This window comes from Colletotrichum navitas, assembly GCF_030913465.1.
Source record: "Colletotrichum navitas strain CBS 125086 chromosome Unknown LY79scaffold_150, whole genome shotgun sequence".
Classification (NCBI taxonomy): domain Eukaryota; kingdom Fungi; phylum Ascomycota; class Sordariomycetes; order Glomerellales; family Glomerellaceae; genus Colletotrichum; species Colletotrichum navitas.
Window position 1 is genome coordinate 29,452 of NW_026850696.1, and position 15,528 is coordinate 44,979.

A 15,528-nucleotide genomic window follows, 5' to 3' on the forward strand; every position below is an offset into this window, starting at 1 on the left:
GCGAGCAGCGAGACTTTGTGTATGTCCGCCACATCTGAACGTAATCACCGCCACTAATGTTCTCAAATGTTCCTAAGTTTATGTGGCGATTCTTAAGGTCCACATTGTAGCACACTACCATTCTGGATGACACCACTGCAGACGCTACTGTCTCTGAAATCCCGTCTCTCTTGCGAGTAAGCAAGCCGTCCAGCACAATAGACATAAAGTTTATTATAGTGGACTTACTAGGGTATATGTACATTCGTGGAAGCATGTCAGTAGCCACAGGTTGGTAGGGTATAAACAAAATCGCTAGGTCAAGCTCTTACTCTATAGTCTAGGGAAGCAGGGGTTCACAGAGATCAAAGCCTATGCGCTACAGGTCAGGGTAGAAGTCAACTACAAGTCTTACTATGCCTATGCAGACGCTGAGTAGATAACACTTAGCAATCCTGGCGGAGCAGTATTTGCCTATATACTTTGCATACGGTACGGATAACTTGTCGTATCTCGCTGTTCCATTTTCTATCCCCATGGCAAGGTTAAAACATACCATGGACTCGTATGACACAGGATTGTCCCAGAAGCTGTGCTCACATAGGTACACGAGGTTCCGGCCGTTAGGGCTGCATACAAGCCCAGGGACGATAAACGTGCCTAAAAGCTGCATATGTCTCTCGGAGAAGGCTGCCTAGTACCGTGGTTTCACCCGTCCCTCGTCTACACACCATTCAATGCTGCCGCTATATTTCATCTCCAGGTACAGACCATAATACGTTATAAAACACACAGTCATAAATCTAAATACTCTCAAGGCAGCCAAACACACGAGGGGGGCCAGAACCTAAGTAGAAGAGGTAAGCATGTTATGTTACCACCAGCATCCGTCTAAGACATATAATAACAAAGTTACAGTATTCAATAAGGAATCTAACAGAGATCCATCTAATATTAGTTTTTTGTCTCCTAAACAGTATAATCTTACTAGACTAGTGTCCTTTCTAGGTGTAAATATCTACTAAACGTGCAGACCTAGAGGGTTTAGGAGATACACGCCTGATCCTTAGGCTTATACTAACTACCCCGCCCCACGTACGAACGCCGATGGCCAATGAGGCCAGCATTTGCGAACCGGGTATGCATGCGTGCACCATGGACGACGACGGATGAGTCCTGCCGCCTTGGGTTGAGTTTCACCGGATGGTAATAACAAATTATGAAGCCAATCATACGCACGCACACGTTTCCGTCTATCTTGCGTCACTGTGAGTGAGTTGCATTGTCATGGTGTCCATGTCCGACAGCCGAAAGCTGGGGCGGGCGGGGCGGACCCTGGGATGATGAGGGACATGGCGAGTGGTGGGGAATGCAATGAATGAGGGTCGGGCCGTGCCTAGCTCTGAATAAGCAGATGCATCGTAGAGGAACCAAGGCACGTGGCACTCCATATTCAAAAGCCCGCATGTCTCATAGCTCTGGTGTTGACGAATTTGCGTCGTCGCTCGGATGCAACACGAAAACGGTCCAAAACAGGATGGCCGGCCGCTGCCTCCTCTTCGGCATCAGTTTCGCTGCCCTCAACCGCTTCCGTTATAGACGGGGATGAATATGACTCGGACTGTAGGAAAATGCAGACCTGGGATGGACCAATGGTCGAACGACCCACTCGACAGATATGCAGATATGGGACAGTCGGCGCGATGTGGTCGAGAGGTTGGGCGTAGCGTATGGTACTAAGAAAAGCTCGAGATGTGATGGATGGCGCCATGTCTGACACTTGCGGCGATGCCTGTCGCTTTTGAGGCGTTGCCCGCGTGTCCGTTCCGACTCGACCGACTGTGTGTAACATGCGAGCATGCAGTCGAAAGGTTTTCTCGCCGCCTGTGCCCCCCGCGTCGAACAGAAACAAGGGGAGAGAGAATGAGGGATGGATACCAGTATCGCCTGCCAGACCTGCCAGCCACACATGTACACTCACTCACACATTCACTCGCACACTCACTCACACACCCATACCAGACTTCACGTCATGACGGCGAAGCAACTTCATCGGCCTCACTTCGACCTCGTATACGCCAGCAGTACGGTCCATTTTTCTACCCCGTCGTTTCTTTCTACCTGTCCACCATCGTCATCACCACTATGAAATAAATCACAGTTCCCGGGAAGGCTGAGGACATGCCCAACCCTCCTACCACCGACCACCCCCGAGAACCAGCGCCGCCGCCATCAGACAAATGTCAAGAAGGGCCGCGTCGAGTGCTACTTCAACCCCAAGACGATAGAGGCCGCCACGTCCGCTGGCCAGAGAACCCTCCCCTCCCTGTACATGGGTGACCACGACGAAGTCGCCTGACCGCCTGGCGTCGATGATGGCAGTGAAAGTCACGCGACGACAACGACGACAACGAACAAGGTCGACAGAACGGGGCAGCCCATGACTACCCGCCGAGTCACACCATCCATCTTACTGCGCTGCTTGACCGACATGGCGCAAGTTCTGGCCATACCAACGGCAACAACATCTAGCGACTGTATCGCGTGCGCCAATGCTGCTAGCATCGCGCACATCAGTCACGTGCCCCATGCCATGATGCATGGCCATGGCTTCGCGCCGCGCCGGCGTTCCGGTTCCAGTCCAGGGGCCCGTCGCGGACGGAGCGGAGGGGGGGTATAGCATATAACCACGTGTTTTTGCAAAGCCTTGCGGGTCCCGCCTGATGACGGCGGCGATACAAGAGATTGGGAATGTACACAGAAAAGCGGACAATGCTGGAACTGTCAAGCGGGTGGAAAGGAAAGCAGCTGGGCAGGCGTCAAGGTCAATGTCGGGGCGGCAGTTGCAAAGGGAAGAAAACGAACTCTCTTCCTCGGCATCTGGGTCGGGTATGTCTGACAGAAGAAAAAAAAGCCATGGACGGATGGGCGTGTTGCTTCGTTGCCAGAAGACGGATGCCGGATGAATGCACTGCTGATGGGATTTTCGGAACCTAGCATCAACATCAACACCAACATCATCAATCAACCAATCAATCAATGATCAATTGCCCTAATCAAATTCATCAATTCATATTCGTTGCCCCAGCTCTTCCCTCAGTCGCCGTCGTCGCCATCGACGTCACCGTCGCCATGTGGCGAGGGAGCAGCTGCCCTTGGGCGCAACCCAATGATAATAACGGTCTTGTTCGAACGTACATCTAGTTGGGGCGGCTGTTCTAGCGTGCCTTGTCTAGAACTAAATAGATTGGTTGTGTTTGACTTGGTCTCTTTGCTTTGGCTCATGGGACAGCTCGTCCGAATTACTCTACCCAGAGCGGACAGTTATCCTTGAGCAAAGCAACACCAGCGTCCTAGTTATTCGCCGATCCAGCAAGCGATTCAACCACCTGGAGGCAAAGGGCGACAATTGCTACTTCGATAGCCCGGTCATGAGCCGCGAGCATGCCATCACGACCGACTGGTACCACGTGCTTGGACGGCCTGATGCCGTAGGACTTGAAGGAGGCTGTGATAAGTTCAGAGACTTCCGCAAACAACCACATACGACCATACCCACTGGAGAACTCGGGATCCCGTCCGCTCTCCCATAGATAAGCCAGTGAGGGCTGGATTAGTAGTTGGGTTAGTGACGACCAGCAAATACCTGGTGTTATATATTGATTTTTGTGCTAATTTTAAAGAAGTGCATCTACCCAAGGGTGTTAGTCAGCCTTTGTCAAAGCTAAACACCCCCTCCTTATAGAGGAGGCAAAAAAATAAGGTTACTACTAGGAAAATAAGGTTACTACTTGTCTTAACCTAGTCCTACTTTTTATTATATTCTTACTAAAAACAAGTAATTATTTAAATATATTATTAATAGATATTAATAGTAACTAAACTATTTACTTTACTTTAACTTTTTAATATACTTTACTAATATAATAAAAATATAACTACTACTAAAAAAGTAGCTAAGATACTATATATTACTTATTAATAAGTAACTTACTAATAAGTAAGTAAGCTAGTAACTAATATACCTTTTATACACTAGGCTACCTAGGATTATAGTGTATCTTATATAGTAATTTAGAAGTACCTCTAGGCCTTTTAAGAAAGCTATAACCTTTATATTAGCCTAGATAAGCCTAGCTAGCCCTAGTTACTTATAGAGGCTAAAGATATAGCTTTTAGTGTCTTTATTATATAGCTTTATAAATCTAGCTTTTTAGCTTTATTACTCTAGGTTAAAGAAATAACTAACTACCTCTATAGTATCTAGGGTTAACTACTAGTCTTTAAGTACTTTATCTAAAGCTAGCTTATTAACTATCTAGAGCTCTAGAAAAAAAGTATTATTAAACTAGTTAAGTTATACTAGAAGAAGGCTAAGTTAGACCTAGCCTTAATAAAGGACTTTTTTACCTAGTATTAGGCTACTTTTTATAAGTATAATATTAGCTTATCTAAGATATAGAACACTAATAAATCTAGGTACTAGATTAGCTACTTTAGTAGCTAGCTATATATAATTATTCTTAAGTAGCTACTAAAATATAACTACTTACCTAAAGTTATAGATCTAGCTAATTAAAAGTTATATACTTTAGTTAGGTCTAGTAATATATTTAGTAATATTATCTTAGTATATATAATCTTTAAAATATAGCTAGTTATTACTTAGGTAGATTACTAAGTCTAAGAAAGTATTTACTTTATATATTTACTAACTAGCTTCTTTAACTAAGAGATTATAATAAACTATATATAGTACTTTAATATAAAGTTATATATAAGGTTAATAAAGTATTACTAGATAAGCTACTTCTTTAGGGACTATTTTAGTATTAATATATATAGTTATAATACTTATAATTTATATTTACTTAATAGTTAACTAAGTAAATAAAAGGTAAAGTATTATAACTATTAAGATACTATAAAAAAATTAAAGTAACTATATTACTTTCTTCTTTTTAATAAATTTATAGGCTATATAAGTCTAAAGCTTATAAAATATTATATTAACTTTAATATTATTTTTACCTTTTTTTTACCTTATATAATATACTTTTTTTAACTAATAAATATAAAAGTCTTTTAATACTTTAAGAAGGCCTAATAGATAGTGCTTTATAGGTATATATAAGAAGACAACCTTATATTTATAAGAGGTAACTTTATTACTACCCTTAATACTATAGTTAAAGAGGCCTTTACTACTGCCTATATTATAAAAGGTTTTAAGAAGGTAGATATATAGCCTATATATAATAATATTATACTTAGCTAACTAGTTAAAAGAATATAATAAAGTAATAAGGATATACTATTATATCTTATTTATTATTTACTATATAATAACTACTTTAATAAAGTAATCTTTATTACTAACTATATAAAAGAAAAATATAGTAATATATAAAGTAGTCTTTTAAAGAGAAGATTTAAAGTAGTAAAGTAAGTAATTTATAAAGAATCTTTTACCTATAAGTACTAGTAGTAATACCTTAAGGACTAAAATACTAAACTAGAAATATAGTAATAGAAAAGCTAGTACTAGTAAGCTATTAAACTATAATACTCCTTTATAACTAGTGTTACTATTATAAATATAAAGGAGGTATATAATAAGTAAGTTATAAAGGTAATATAAGTAAAAATATAGTACTAATAGGCAGTAGTAAAAAAGATAGCCTATAAGTAAAAAAAAGAAGTCTAATAGTAATATAGTACTACTAAGTATTAAAAGGTAAATAAATAAATAAAGTAACTAACCTTTAAATAGTAGCTAGTCTATACTAAAGAAAATTAACTATATATCTTATTTAACCCTTTAGATCTATAGTAGTATAATAATAATACTAAAAGTAAAGAGAAATTTACTATTAACCTTAACCTAGCTTCTTTACTATAGTATATACTTAACTAATTTAGGTATATAGTAAGACCTCTTAGTTAAGGTAATATTAATTAGGTATTAGCTAATATAGCTATAGAGGCAGTAAGGCTAGAATTTAACCCTAAGATCTTTATAAACATTAATAACCTTATTAACAAGGACATTAATTTAGTTATATTAAGTAAAGAATTAGTTAGTATACCTAGAAGTAATAATAATAATAATAGTTATATATTATTACTATTACTACTAATAACACTAATAGCTAGCCCTTTAATATTATAAGGTCCCTTATAATATAAGTTATAATATTACACTATAAAGAATAAAATAAATAGCTAGAGGGCTATAGAGGTTATACTATAAAATTACTTATTTATACCCTTATTAATATAAATAAAAAAAGACTAGTAATATATAGTAAATAATAATAAAAGTAATACCTATATTATAGTAGTAATATAAATTTATAGTTATTATATAAAAAAAGAAAAAAAGGTACTATTATAAAGCCCTTAATTAAGGCTATTAATTAATACTACTCTTGTTATTATATAACGTTATAGGCATTATTACTTTAAGAAATAAAAAGTTAACTATACTATATAATGTACATAAAAGTAAGGGTATTTATAATAGGGGTTAGTAACCCCTTTTTCGGAGTGGTAACCCTATTTTTTCGCCCCCTCCGTGAGGAGGGGGTATTTAGCTCACAGCGCTAACTAAGTTGCCCCTAGGTATCACAATATAAATTATTTTACGTTATGCTAGTAAATAGTACTTAAGTTCTAGTGTAGCAGTAACAAGTGTAGTTCTACTTTACTATTATATTTTACTAACTAAAACCACTATATAATAGCATGTGCTATCTAGCGCGTTAAAGAGGTCCTGATGTACTGCTACATAGGACAGCGTTGCTTAGTTAATAGAAGGAAGTGTGGCTGCTGGGGAGGTATAACTTCTCTTGTTAAGTGTTAGCTAGACAAGAAGTATTACTACTATAGAGTATATTTTACATTAAGTGTAGTCACTATTAGGAATAGACTATGACTAAGGGAACAGCTAGCCTCTATATTAGACCTTATCTTTTGCCTAAGATTACTAACTATTTAGTAAAGAATTATAAAGGACTTTACTTTACCCTTTAGCTAGCCTTATAAAGCTAACTATATAGTTACCTTACTTAAAGCTTTAGGTTAATATATAATTAGTAAATAAATACTTTAAATACTATCTATAGATTTACTTTTTCACTTACTATTATATTAACTATTAGTTAATAGTTTTTATATTAGGTCTAGAGTAATAAGATTCCCTTTAAGAAAGTCTATTTAATAAAGTATTAATTAGTAGCTATAAGATAAAGCTAGTTTTTTATCTTAATAGCTACTAACTAATTAGCTACTTATTTAAGGGTACTATTTTTTTAAAAAGTACTATATATATATATACTAGTAAGCACTTATAATAGATAATTACTAGCTAGTTAATTTAAAACTAAAGAATTATTATATTTTAGCTTTAAATTATTTATACTAGCTTTTATATTAATAAATTAAAAAAGATAAATTAGTTAGATTTTAATTTATTATCTTTAGTAATTAGTTAGTAAGTAGTTACTAATAAGTGTATTAATTAGGCTAGTGTCTCTTTATTATCTATCTTCTAGGCTAATCTTCTCTAGGAGGTTAAAGTTAAATAATTATAAAGAAATTAGCTATAGGCCTTAATTAAGGAGGAAGATAAGGGTAGTTATATTATTAGAATTTAACTTAGCCTTTTAACTAGGTGTTTTAGCTAGGCTGTTTATATATATATATAATACCTAAGATATTACTAAAGACTTACTAACTAATTACCTAAATTTATCCTTAGTATTCTTGTTAAGATATTTATTACTAGCAGAGGGTAAAGCTAATCTAAGGTTATATAACTAACCTTAGTAGCTTACTTACTTATATCTCTATAAATATCTATAGTAACTACTAACTTTAAACTTCTTTATATTAACCTTTATACCTTTTTTTATATTAATAGTAATATATACTATTTACTACCTCTAGTTAACTAGCCTATAATACTAACACTAATTAGTAGTTAACTTTATAGTTACTACTACTATAGATTAGTAAAAATCTTAAAAGAGGCTTATAATATTTTCTTTATTACTATAACTTACTAAAGATAATAAAGTACTACCTAACTTAATAATTATTAATAACTAGAAATCTTATAATATTTAGTAAATAACTCTTTAAGCCTATATCTATTATATAACTTATTAACTTATTAACTTTATTACTTTTAAAGAAGTCCTCTCTTTTACTTATAACTTATTTACTAATATCTTTAACTTAACCTAGTATAACTACTTATACTTATACTTATACTTAAGATTTCTTTAAGTATTATTATTTTCTTATATTTTTTAACTTTTTTTTTTAAGTAAAAGTTTTTATCTAAGTAAAAGTTTTTTATCTATAAAAGTAGTAGCCTATATAAGATTATAAGTAAATAAGTTTTAGTTAGTAAGACTAGTAAAGTAAAGTTTATATAAGAACTACTTATTAAAGCTATTTCTAATATAGTAAAAGTAAAGTAAATAGTACCTAAAGTAAGCTTTTTTTACTTATAATTATCTATATTTACTATTATTATAGCTTATAGGAGGTAGTTACTACTAGTAATAAGCTATTTACTTCTAGTATTACTACTAGTACTAGGCTACTATAAGTAACTACTAGCTACTTCTAGTATTACTATAGGAAGTAAGTTACTATAAGTAATAACTATAGTGCTTACTTTCTTTAAGTAATAAGTAGTTAAGGCCTATATAACTTTACTTTCTTTATACCTTTTAACCTTTTTTTTTCTTTTTAAAATATAATTTCTATATATATCTCCTTTTATTTTATAAGAAAAAGGTTAATATTACTATATAATAATTCCTATATATATCTATATTAAGGAGAAAGTTAACTTTATTTTACTTTACTTAATAATTTTAGTAATAGTTACCTTTGAACTATTATTACTTTATTTATCCTATATCTTATTATATTTTTCTTTCTTTTATTTATTTTACTTTTTATTATATTACTTATTTATTTATTTATTTAATTCTATTATTATTTATACTACTAGTAGTAGTCCCTTTTATAAATAGATTTACCTTTAACCTTATAAGGCAAAAGTAAGTACCTATATTTAAAAGGTTATTAGGCTAATAAAGGGTAATAATAGTAAAGAAGTAACTAAAGAAGAAAATATAATATATTTACTTAAAATATATTAAGAACCTATACTTTATCTTAGAGACCTACTAAGGCTTTATTATTAGTAAAGTATAAAGTACTACTAACTTATTAAATATTACCTTTAATAGCTATAAAGATTTAGTAAAGTATAATATATTAAGTACTATTATTATCTATAAAATAGTTTATTATAATAAAACAAAGCTAACTAGGTAAGTACTATAAAAGTATACTAATAAGGACTTTAATAAATAAAAACTTAAATACTTTAAAAAAGCTAATCCTAAAGTAATTAAAGAGTTTAAGGACTACCTTATACATAAAGAAGTCTAAGTATCTATAGCTAAGATACCTAAGGGCTATAAATAAGTTTATAATACCTTTAAAGTAAATAAACCTAGGGTATAGACCTAAGAAAAAGTTAATAGCTATAAAAGTAAAAATAAAGACTTTTATATAAAAGTAAAAGATCTAGAGTTTATAAAGAATATTATAGACTTACTACTAGAAGTATTACTACTATATATTTAACTAAGCTTACTATTAATTAAAACTTCTTTAAGACCTAGCTATATAAAGAATACTAGCCTTTAATAGCCTATTAACTTAGCCTTATTATATAATAACCTAGACTTTATTTTTTTACTACTTAGCTTATTTTTTTTATTATAACTAAGTAGTTAACCTAATATTACTTCTCTTTTATTATAACTAAGTAGTTAACTTAATATTAATATTACTTTTACTTACTTTTTATTAACTTATAGACCTTAGTAAACTATACCTTAATAAGATAAAGTATAGTAAAAAGGTATATAAGTTACTTAAATTAAAACTTACTATCTTTTATAACTATTACCTTAAAGCTAAGATCTAATATAAATACTTTACTAGTGCCTTCTTTATAATACTCTAAAGAGTAACTATAGAGTACTATACTAACTACCTTTATAAGTAACTACTTAACTTTACTATAATAGTAGTAAAAGTAAAAAGTAACTTTAAAACTAAAGAAACCTACTAGGCCTACCTTATAAAGCTATAATAAACTAACTTTATAAAGGTTATTACTAAAAGCCTTAATAAAGATAAGGCTAAATACCTAAAGTTACTTATTAAAAAAGTTAATACCTTTATAAGAACTACTATAAAAGTAAGTATACTAACTAATATAGCCTTCTATAACTAACTACTTAACTTTTACTAAAAAGTAAAAGAATACTCTTTTACTTTCTTTAACCTAGTATTTACTTTTACTAGTGTATATAGCTAACTATAGTTAGTAATTAGTAATATAATATAATTTAAGTAGCCTACTTATTAATATATAACTAATTAAGTAAAAGAATAATACTAGACTAACTATATATATAATAGTTAAAAAGGTTACTAGTAGTTTAACTAATATAGCTATAGTAGTTATAGCTAGTAGTATAATTTTTACTAGTAAGTATATTTTTTATCTTTATTACTACTTTAAAAAAAGTACTATATATATAGTAAGCCTAACTATTAGTTAATAAAGTACTCTAAAGATAAAAGGTAATAAGTATACTATAAGTATAAAGAGTAGTACTTTACTAACTCTTTACTAGAAGTATTTAACTACTTTATAACTAACTTTAAAGAATATAAACCTTTTACCTTTAATAAAAAAAAGGCCTATATAAAAAGTAATAAAGATAATAATATAAGATTAATATTTTTTATATTTACTTTATTCTTTAGTACTACTATAATAAATAAGCCTATTATTTTTTTATTACTATATAACTAGTTAACTAGTTACTTCTTTATAAAAGATAATATATATAGTAATAATAATAGGGAATTAATAGGGACACTCCTAGAATTAATATAAATACTTTAGCCTTATAGACACTCTACTATTTACCTTTCTAATTAGCCTAAAAATTTTTTATTAATATAACTAAATTCTACTAGACCTACAGAAGGTAGCTCTCCCTTTCTTATTTCTCCTTATAATAAAGTTAATTTATTTAACCTTAGTTTTATTTATACTATTTATTTATAATAGCTTTATAATATAGTCTAAGGTATAATATATAACTAGTTTACTCTCTTATTATAGGTTATATCTTAAGAGAGTAACTAGTAACTAATTATAACCTACTACTATTATCTAGCTACCTACTATTATCTTCTTTCTCTAAAAGTAGCTATCTTAGTGTTAGCTAGTTCTATAAAGCTAGTAATTCTAAGGGGTAATATAACCTTTTAGCTAAGCTCTTATTAAGCTTACTATAAGATATATAACCTTTTTTATACTATAAACTATATTACCTTAGTATAAAGCTAATACTTTACTTTACTTACTATTTTCCTAAGGGGATAATAAAAACTTAGTAGACTATTCTTTTTTAGCTTTCTCTAGAGTATAGCCTCTTCTTTTATAATAAATAGTCTTAGTAACTTTTTTATTTTACTATATAGTAGTTTAATAGTACCTTTAACTTTATTTAATAAGTTATTAGGACTAATTAATAGCTAATAATAGTACTTCTTTAATAATAAAAGTATACTTATTAATAGTAAAAATAATAAGGTCCTTAAGCTAATCTACTACTTTATTTACTACTTTAATAATAATCTCTTCTTTAAAGTAAAGTGTTTTTTTAAACTATAGCCTTATACTATACCTTAAGTAACTAATCCTTTTTTCTTTTTATACCTAATATCCTAAACCTACTAATACTTAGTAATTTAAAATAAACCTTTAAGGCCCTCTTTAATTAAGTTAATATCTTTATAAAAGCTAATAGATTTAGTATTATAAAGTATAATAAAAGAAAAGTCTATAGTTATCTTAGGTAATACTACCTCTAATATAATTAGTTTAGTAACCTTAAACTACTAAGAGGTAATAATATTTAATAGTATATATCTTAAAAATATAGTTATTAATAGTAGATTATTATAGAGGCCTAAGAAGAAAGTAAATAGCTATTATATTATTATCTAAAAACCTAGTATAGTTAGTATAACTATAGCCTTAGCCTTAAAGCCTCTATATATTCTTTTTATTATAGGCTTACTTAGCCTATAATAAATATAATTAATATAATAAGCTAATAAGTTAGTATTTAGGTATATAATATATATATTATTATTTAAGAGTAGTTCTTAGATTCCTTATTTACTTAATAAAATATTTATAACACTAAAGCTTATATAAACTAAAAAAAGTTAAATAAGTATTTACTAACTATAGCTTTAATTAAGCTATTTAATAAGTAAAGTATCCTATATATAGTAAAGTAAGTAAATAATAAGCTAGACTACCTTATTAGCCTTATCTAGATCTTTTTTTACTATCTCTAAATATAAAAGTAATTCCTTAAAGTAATTAGTTTTAATAATACCTATAATACTAATTACTTTAAACTTTTACTTTTCTAGGCTACTAGATAAACCTACCTTAGGTCTATTTATAACACTATATTTAGCCTTATTAATAATAAAAGGCTAAAAGGTTTCTAGTTTCTTTTAGTAAGTATTTATTAACTTATAAACTAGTACTTAGTCTATTACTTTACTATTATTATTATAGACTATAATAAATAAATAAAGGCTATACTAAATAAGTAGTTCTTTAGTGTCTAGTAATAACTTTATATTTACTATATTAACTTTAATATTATACTTAAGGCTAAGTAAAAGTAGCTTAAAGACTACACTTATAGTAGTAATAGTAGTAAGTCTAATAATAAGGCCTATTAGCTAATAATATAAGTAATAGCCTAGCTTAGTAATAAAGACTAGGCTTATATTAATATACTAGTAGATAAGCTACCCTCTTATATATATTATAAGGTCTTTATAATATAGAAGCTAGTTATTTTTACTAAGACTAAGTATACTTTTAAAAAAGCCTAGACTAAGCTTTATAAAGAGTTTATTAACTAATACCTTATTCTCTAGTATATTTATATAATATACTTACCCCTAAGAGTATAGTAGGCTTACTACTTTATCTAAAAATACTAGAACTTTAGTATTTATATTATATTTAATATAAAGTTAAGTAATAATAATATTAAAAGCTATTTTCTAAATAGTCTTAGTAACTTATATTAACTTATTAATATTATATAAAATATAATTAGTAACTAAGTATTATACTTTAAGTAAGCTTATACTAAGGATAAAGTCTTTAGAAGCTAAAAGTATATAAATACTTACTTTAAGCTTTTTAGTAAACTTTAAATAATACTTTTCTTAAAGTATTTAGTGCTAATTAAAAAGTAATACTAGCTAGTAAAAAAGGTAATACTTTTTAGTAAAAGACTATTCTTAGCCTTTATTAAAGAATATAGTCTAGATTATACTATTTTAACTAAGCTTAGTATCTTATACTACTATAAGATCTTTATAAAAATACTTAATTTTATAATATTTAGTAAGTAAAAGGTATACCTCTAGTAGTATCTTTAAAAGATATTTTCTTTTAATTTATACTACTAGATCTTTAATCTAAAGATTATAGTATCTCTTTATAGTAAGCTAAAGAATATAGTATAACTTATTTTATTATAACTAGCTTTACCTAAAGAAAGCTATTTAAGTAAATAAACTTATACTTTTAATATAAGCTAAAGTATAAGTAATAAAAAGTAAAGTTACTTATCTAAAAGTAAAAATAAGTTAATAGTAACTAGGTTTATATAAGAGAAAAGTTAACTAAGTTAAAGCTAAATTTTAACCTTATCTTAGTAATAAATAAAAAGCTAGTCTAGTGTTCTTAGTAGTAAAAGAATAATAAGGAATTATATAAGTAAATAGCTATATTAGCCTAGTGTTTAAAAAATATAAAGTTAGTAAAAAATAGTTAGTAGTAATAATAAATCTTTATAGCTATATTATAAGAAAGTAGCTAAGTAGTAGGTATTTTAAATATAAAAAAGGTTATTTTTCTTAGGGTAAAGAAAAAATAGGCCTAGTAAGAGGGCTAACTTTTATAGCTATAGGAAGTAGGCTTAATAAGAGGGTTATTTTTATAGCTATAAGAAATAGGCTTAGTAAGAGAGGTAACCTTTATAGCTATAGGAAGTAGGCTTAATAAGGGGGTTGTTTTTATAGCTATAGAAGATAGGCCTAGCAAGAGAAGTAACCTTTATAGCTATAGGAAATAGGCCTAGTAAGAGAGGTAACCTTTATAGCTATAAGAAATAGGCCTAGTAAAAGAGGTAACCTTTATAGCTATAGGAAATAGGCTTTATAAAGAGGTTATTTTTATAGCTATAGAAAATAGGCCTAGTAAAAAAGGTAACCTTTATAGCTATAGGAAATAGGCTCTATAAGGGGGTTATTTTTATAGCTATAAAAAGGGCCTTTCTTATAGAGTTTATTTCTTATAGCTATAAAAAGACCCCCTTATAGAGCCTGTTTCTTATAACTATGTAGGTTAATTAGTTAATAGTAGAATAGAATAGTAGAAGAGCTATGTTAGTGTAATTGCTTTTACTGCCTTTATAGGGATGTACTGTTTTTTAGGCTAATTAGAAGGGCAAATAGTAGAGTATTTATAAGGCTAGAGTATCTATATTAATTCTAGGAGCGTCCTTATTAATTCTCTAATAATAATAAAGTTACTAATATAAAGATCTTTACTTTTAATAAGTAATATTTAATAATAATCTTTTATAGTATTATACTTAACTTTAGTATAGTAGAACACTTAATAGCTAAGTATAAGTAATACTATATCTTTTACTACTAAATAAGTAGTAAGTTACTTATAGATACCTTATAAGCTAGCTAAGTAAAAATCTACTTTAGTAGTAGTAATTATTTTACCTTAAAAGGCACTATTAAAGTATTAACACTAGTAGGCACTTTAACTTTTTATATAATACCTATAAATACTCTTTTTTTACTTTACCTTAAGGATATAGATCTCTATAGTATTAAATTTAATAATCTTACTAATAAGTTAATCTAAGGTAATAATATAGTACTTATTATATAAAAATAAGGCTACTTATAAATACTATTAAATTAACTTTTATATAGTATTACCTAGTATTACTTTATAAATATTAAACTATAAAGGATTTATTATTACTTTAGTTATTTATCTATTTAATACTTTTACTATATACTTTAATAGTTAAGTAATAATATTAAGATTATAGCCTTAGAGTAAATAACTAAGATCTACTACTATTACTAAATAAATTTAAAAGCACTAGGTTACTTTAAGTTTACTTTATAAAGTAATAACTATAACTTTAACTATAAAGTTATTATTAATATTATTTACCTTAATAATAACTACCTTGCTTTATATATTATTAATACTATAATCTTTTTTTAAGTAGCCTATTTTCTTATTAATATTACTATAAAGTATACCTAGGAGGCCTTATAAATATACTAGATTAA

General features: G+C 29.1%; 1 protein-coding gene across 1 annotated transcript; it reads left to right on the plus strand.

The window, feature by feature from the left end:
- The first annotated feature begins 1,450 nt into the window (after positions 1–1,450).
- LY79DRAFT_708121 (uncharacterized protein) lies at positions 1,451–2,338 on the plus strand. The gene is made up of 2 exons (XM_060565069.1): positions 1,451–2,050; positions 2,141–2,338. Exons 1-2 carry the CDS (start codon positions 1,741–1,743, stop codon positions 2,317–2,319), a joined length of 489 nt encoding a protein of 162 aa, XP_060407452.1. The 5' UTR covers positions 1,451–1,740; the 3' UTR covers positions 2,320–2,338.
- The last annotated feature ends 13,190 nt before the right edge of the window (positions 2,339–15,528 follow it).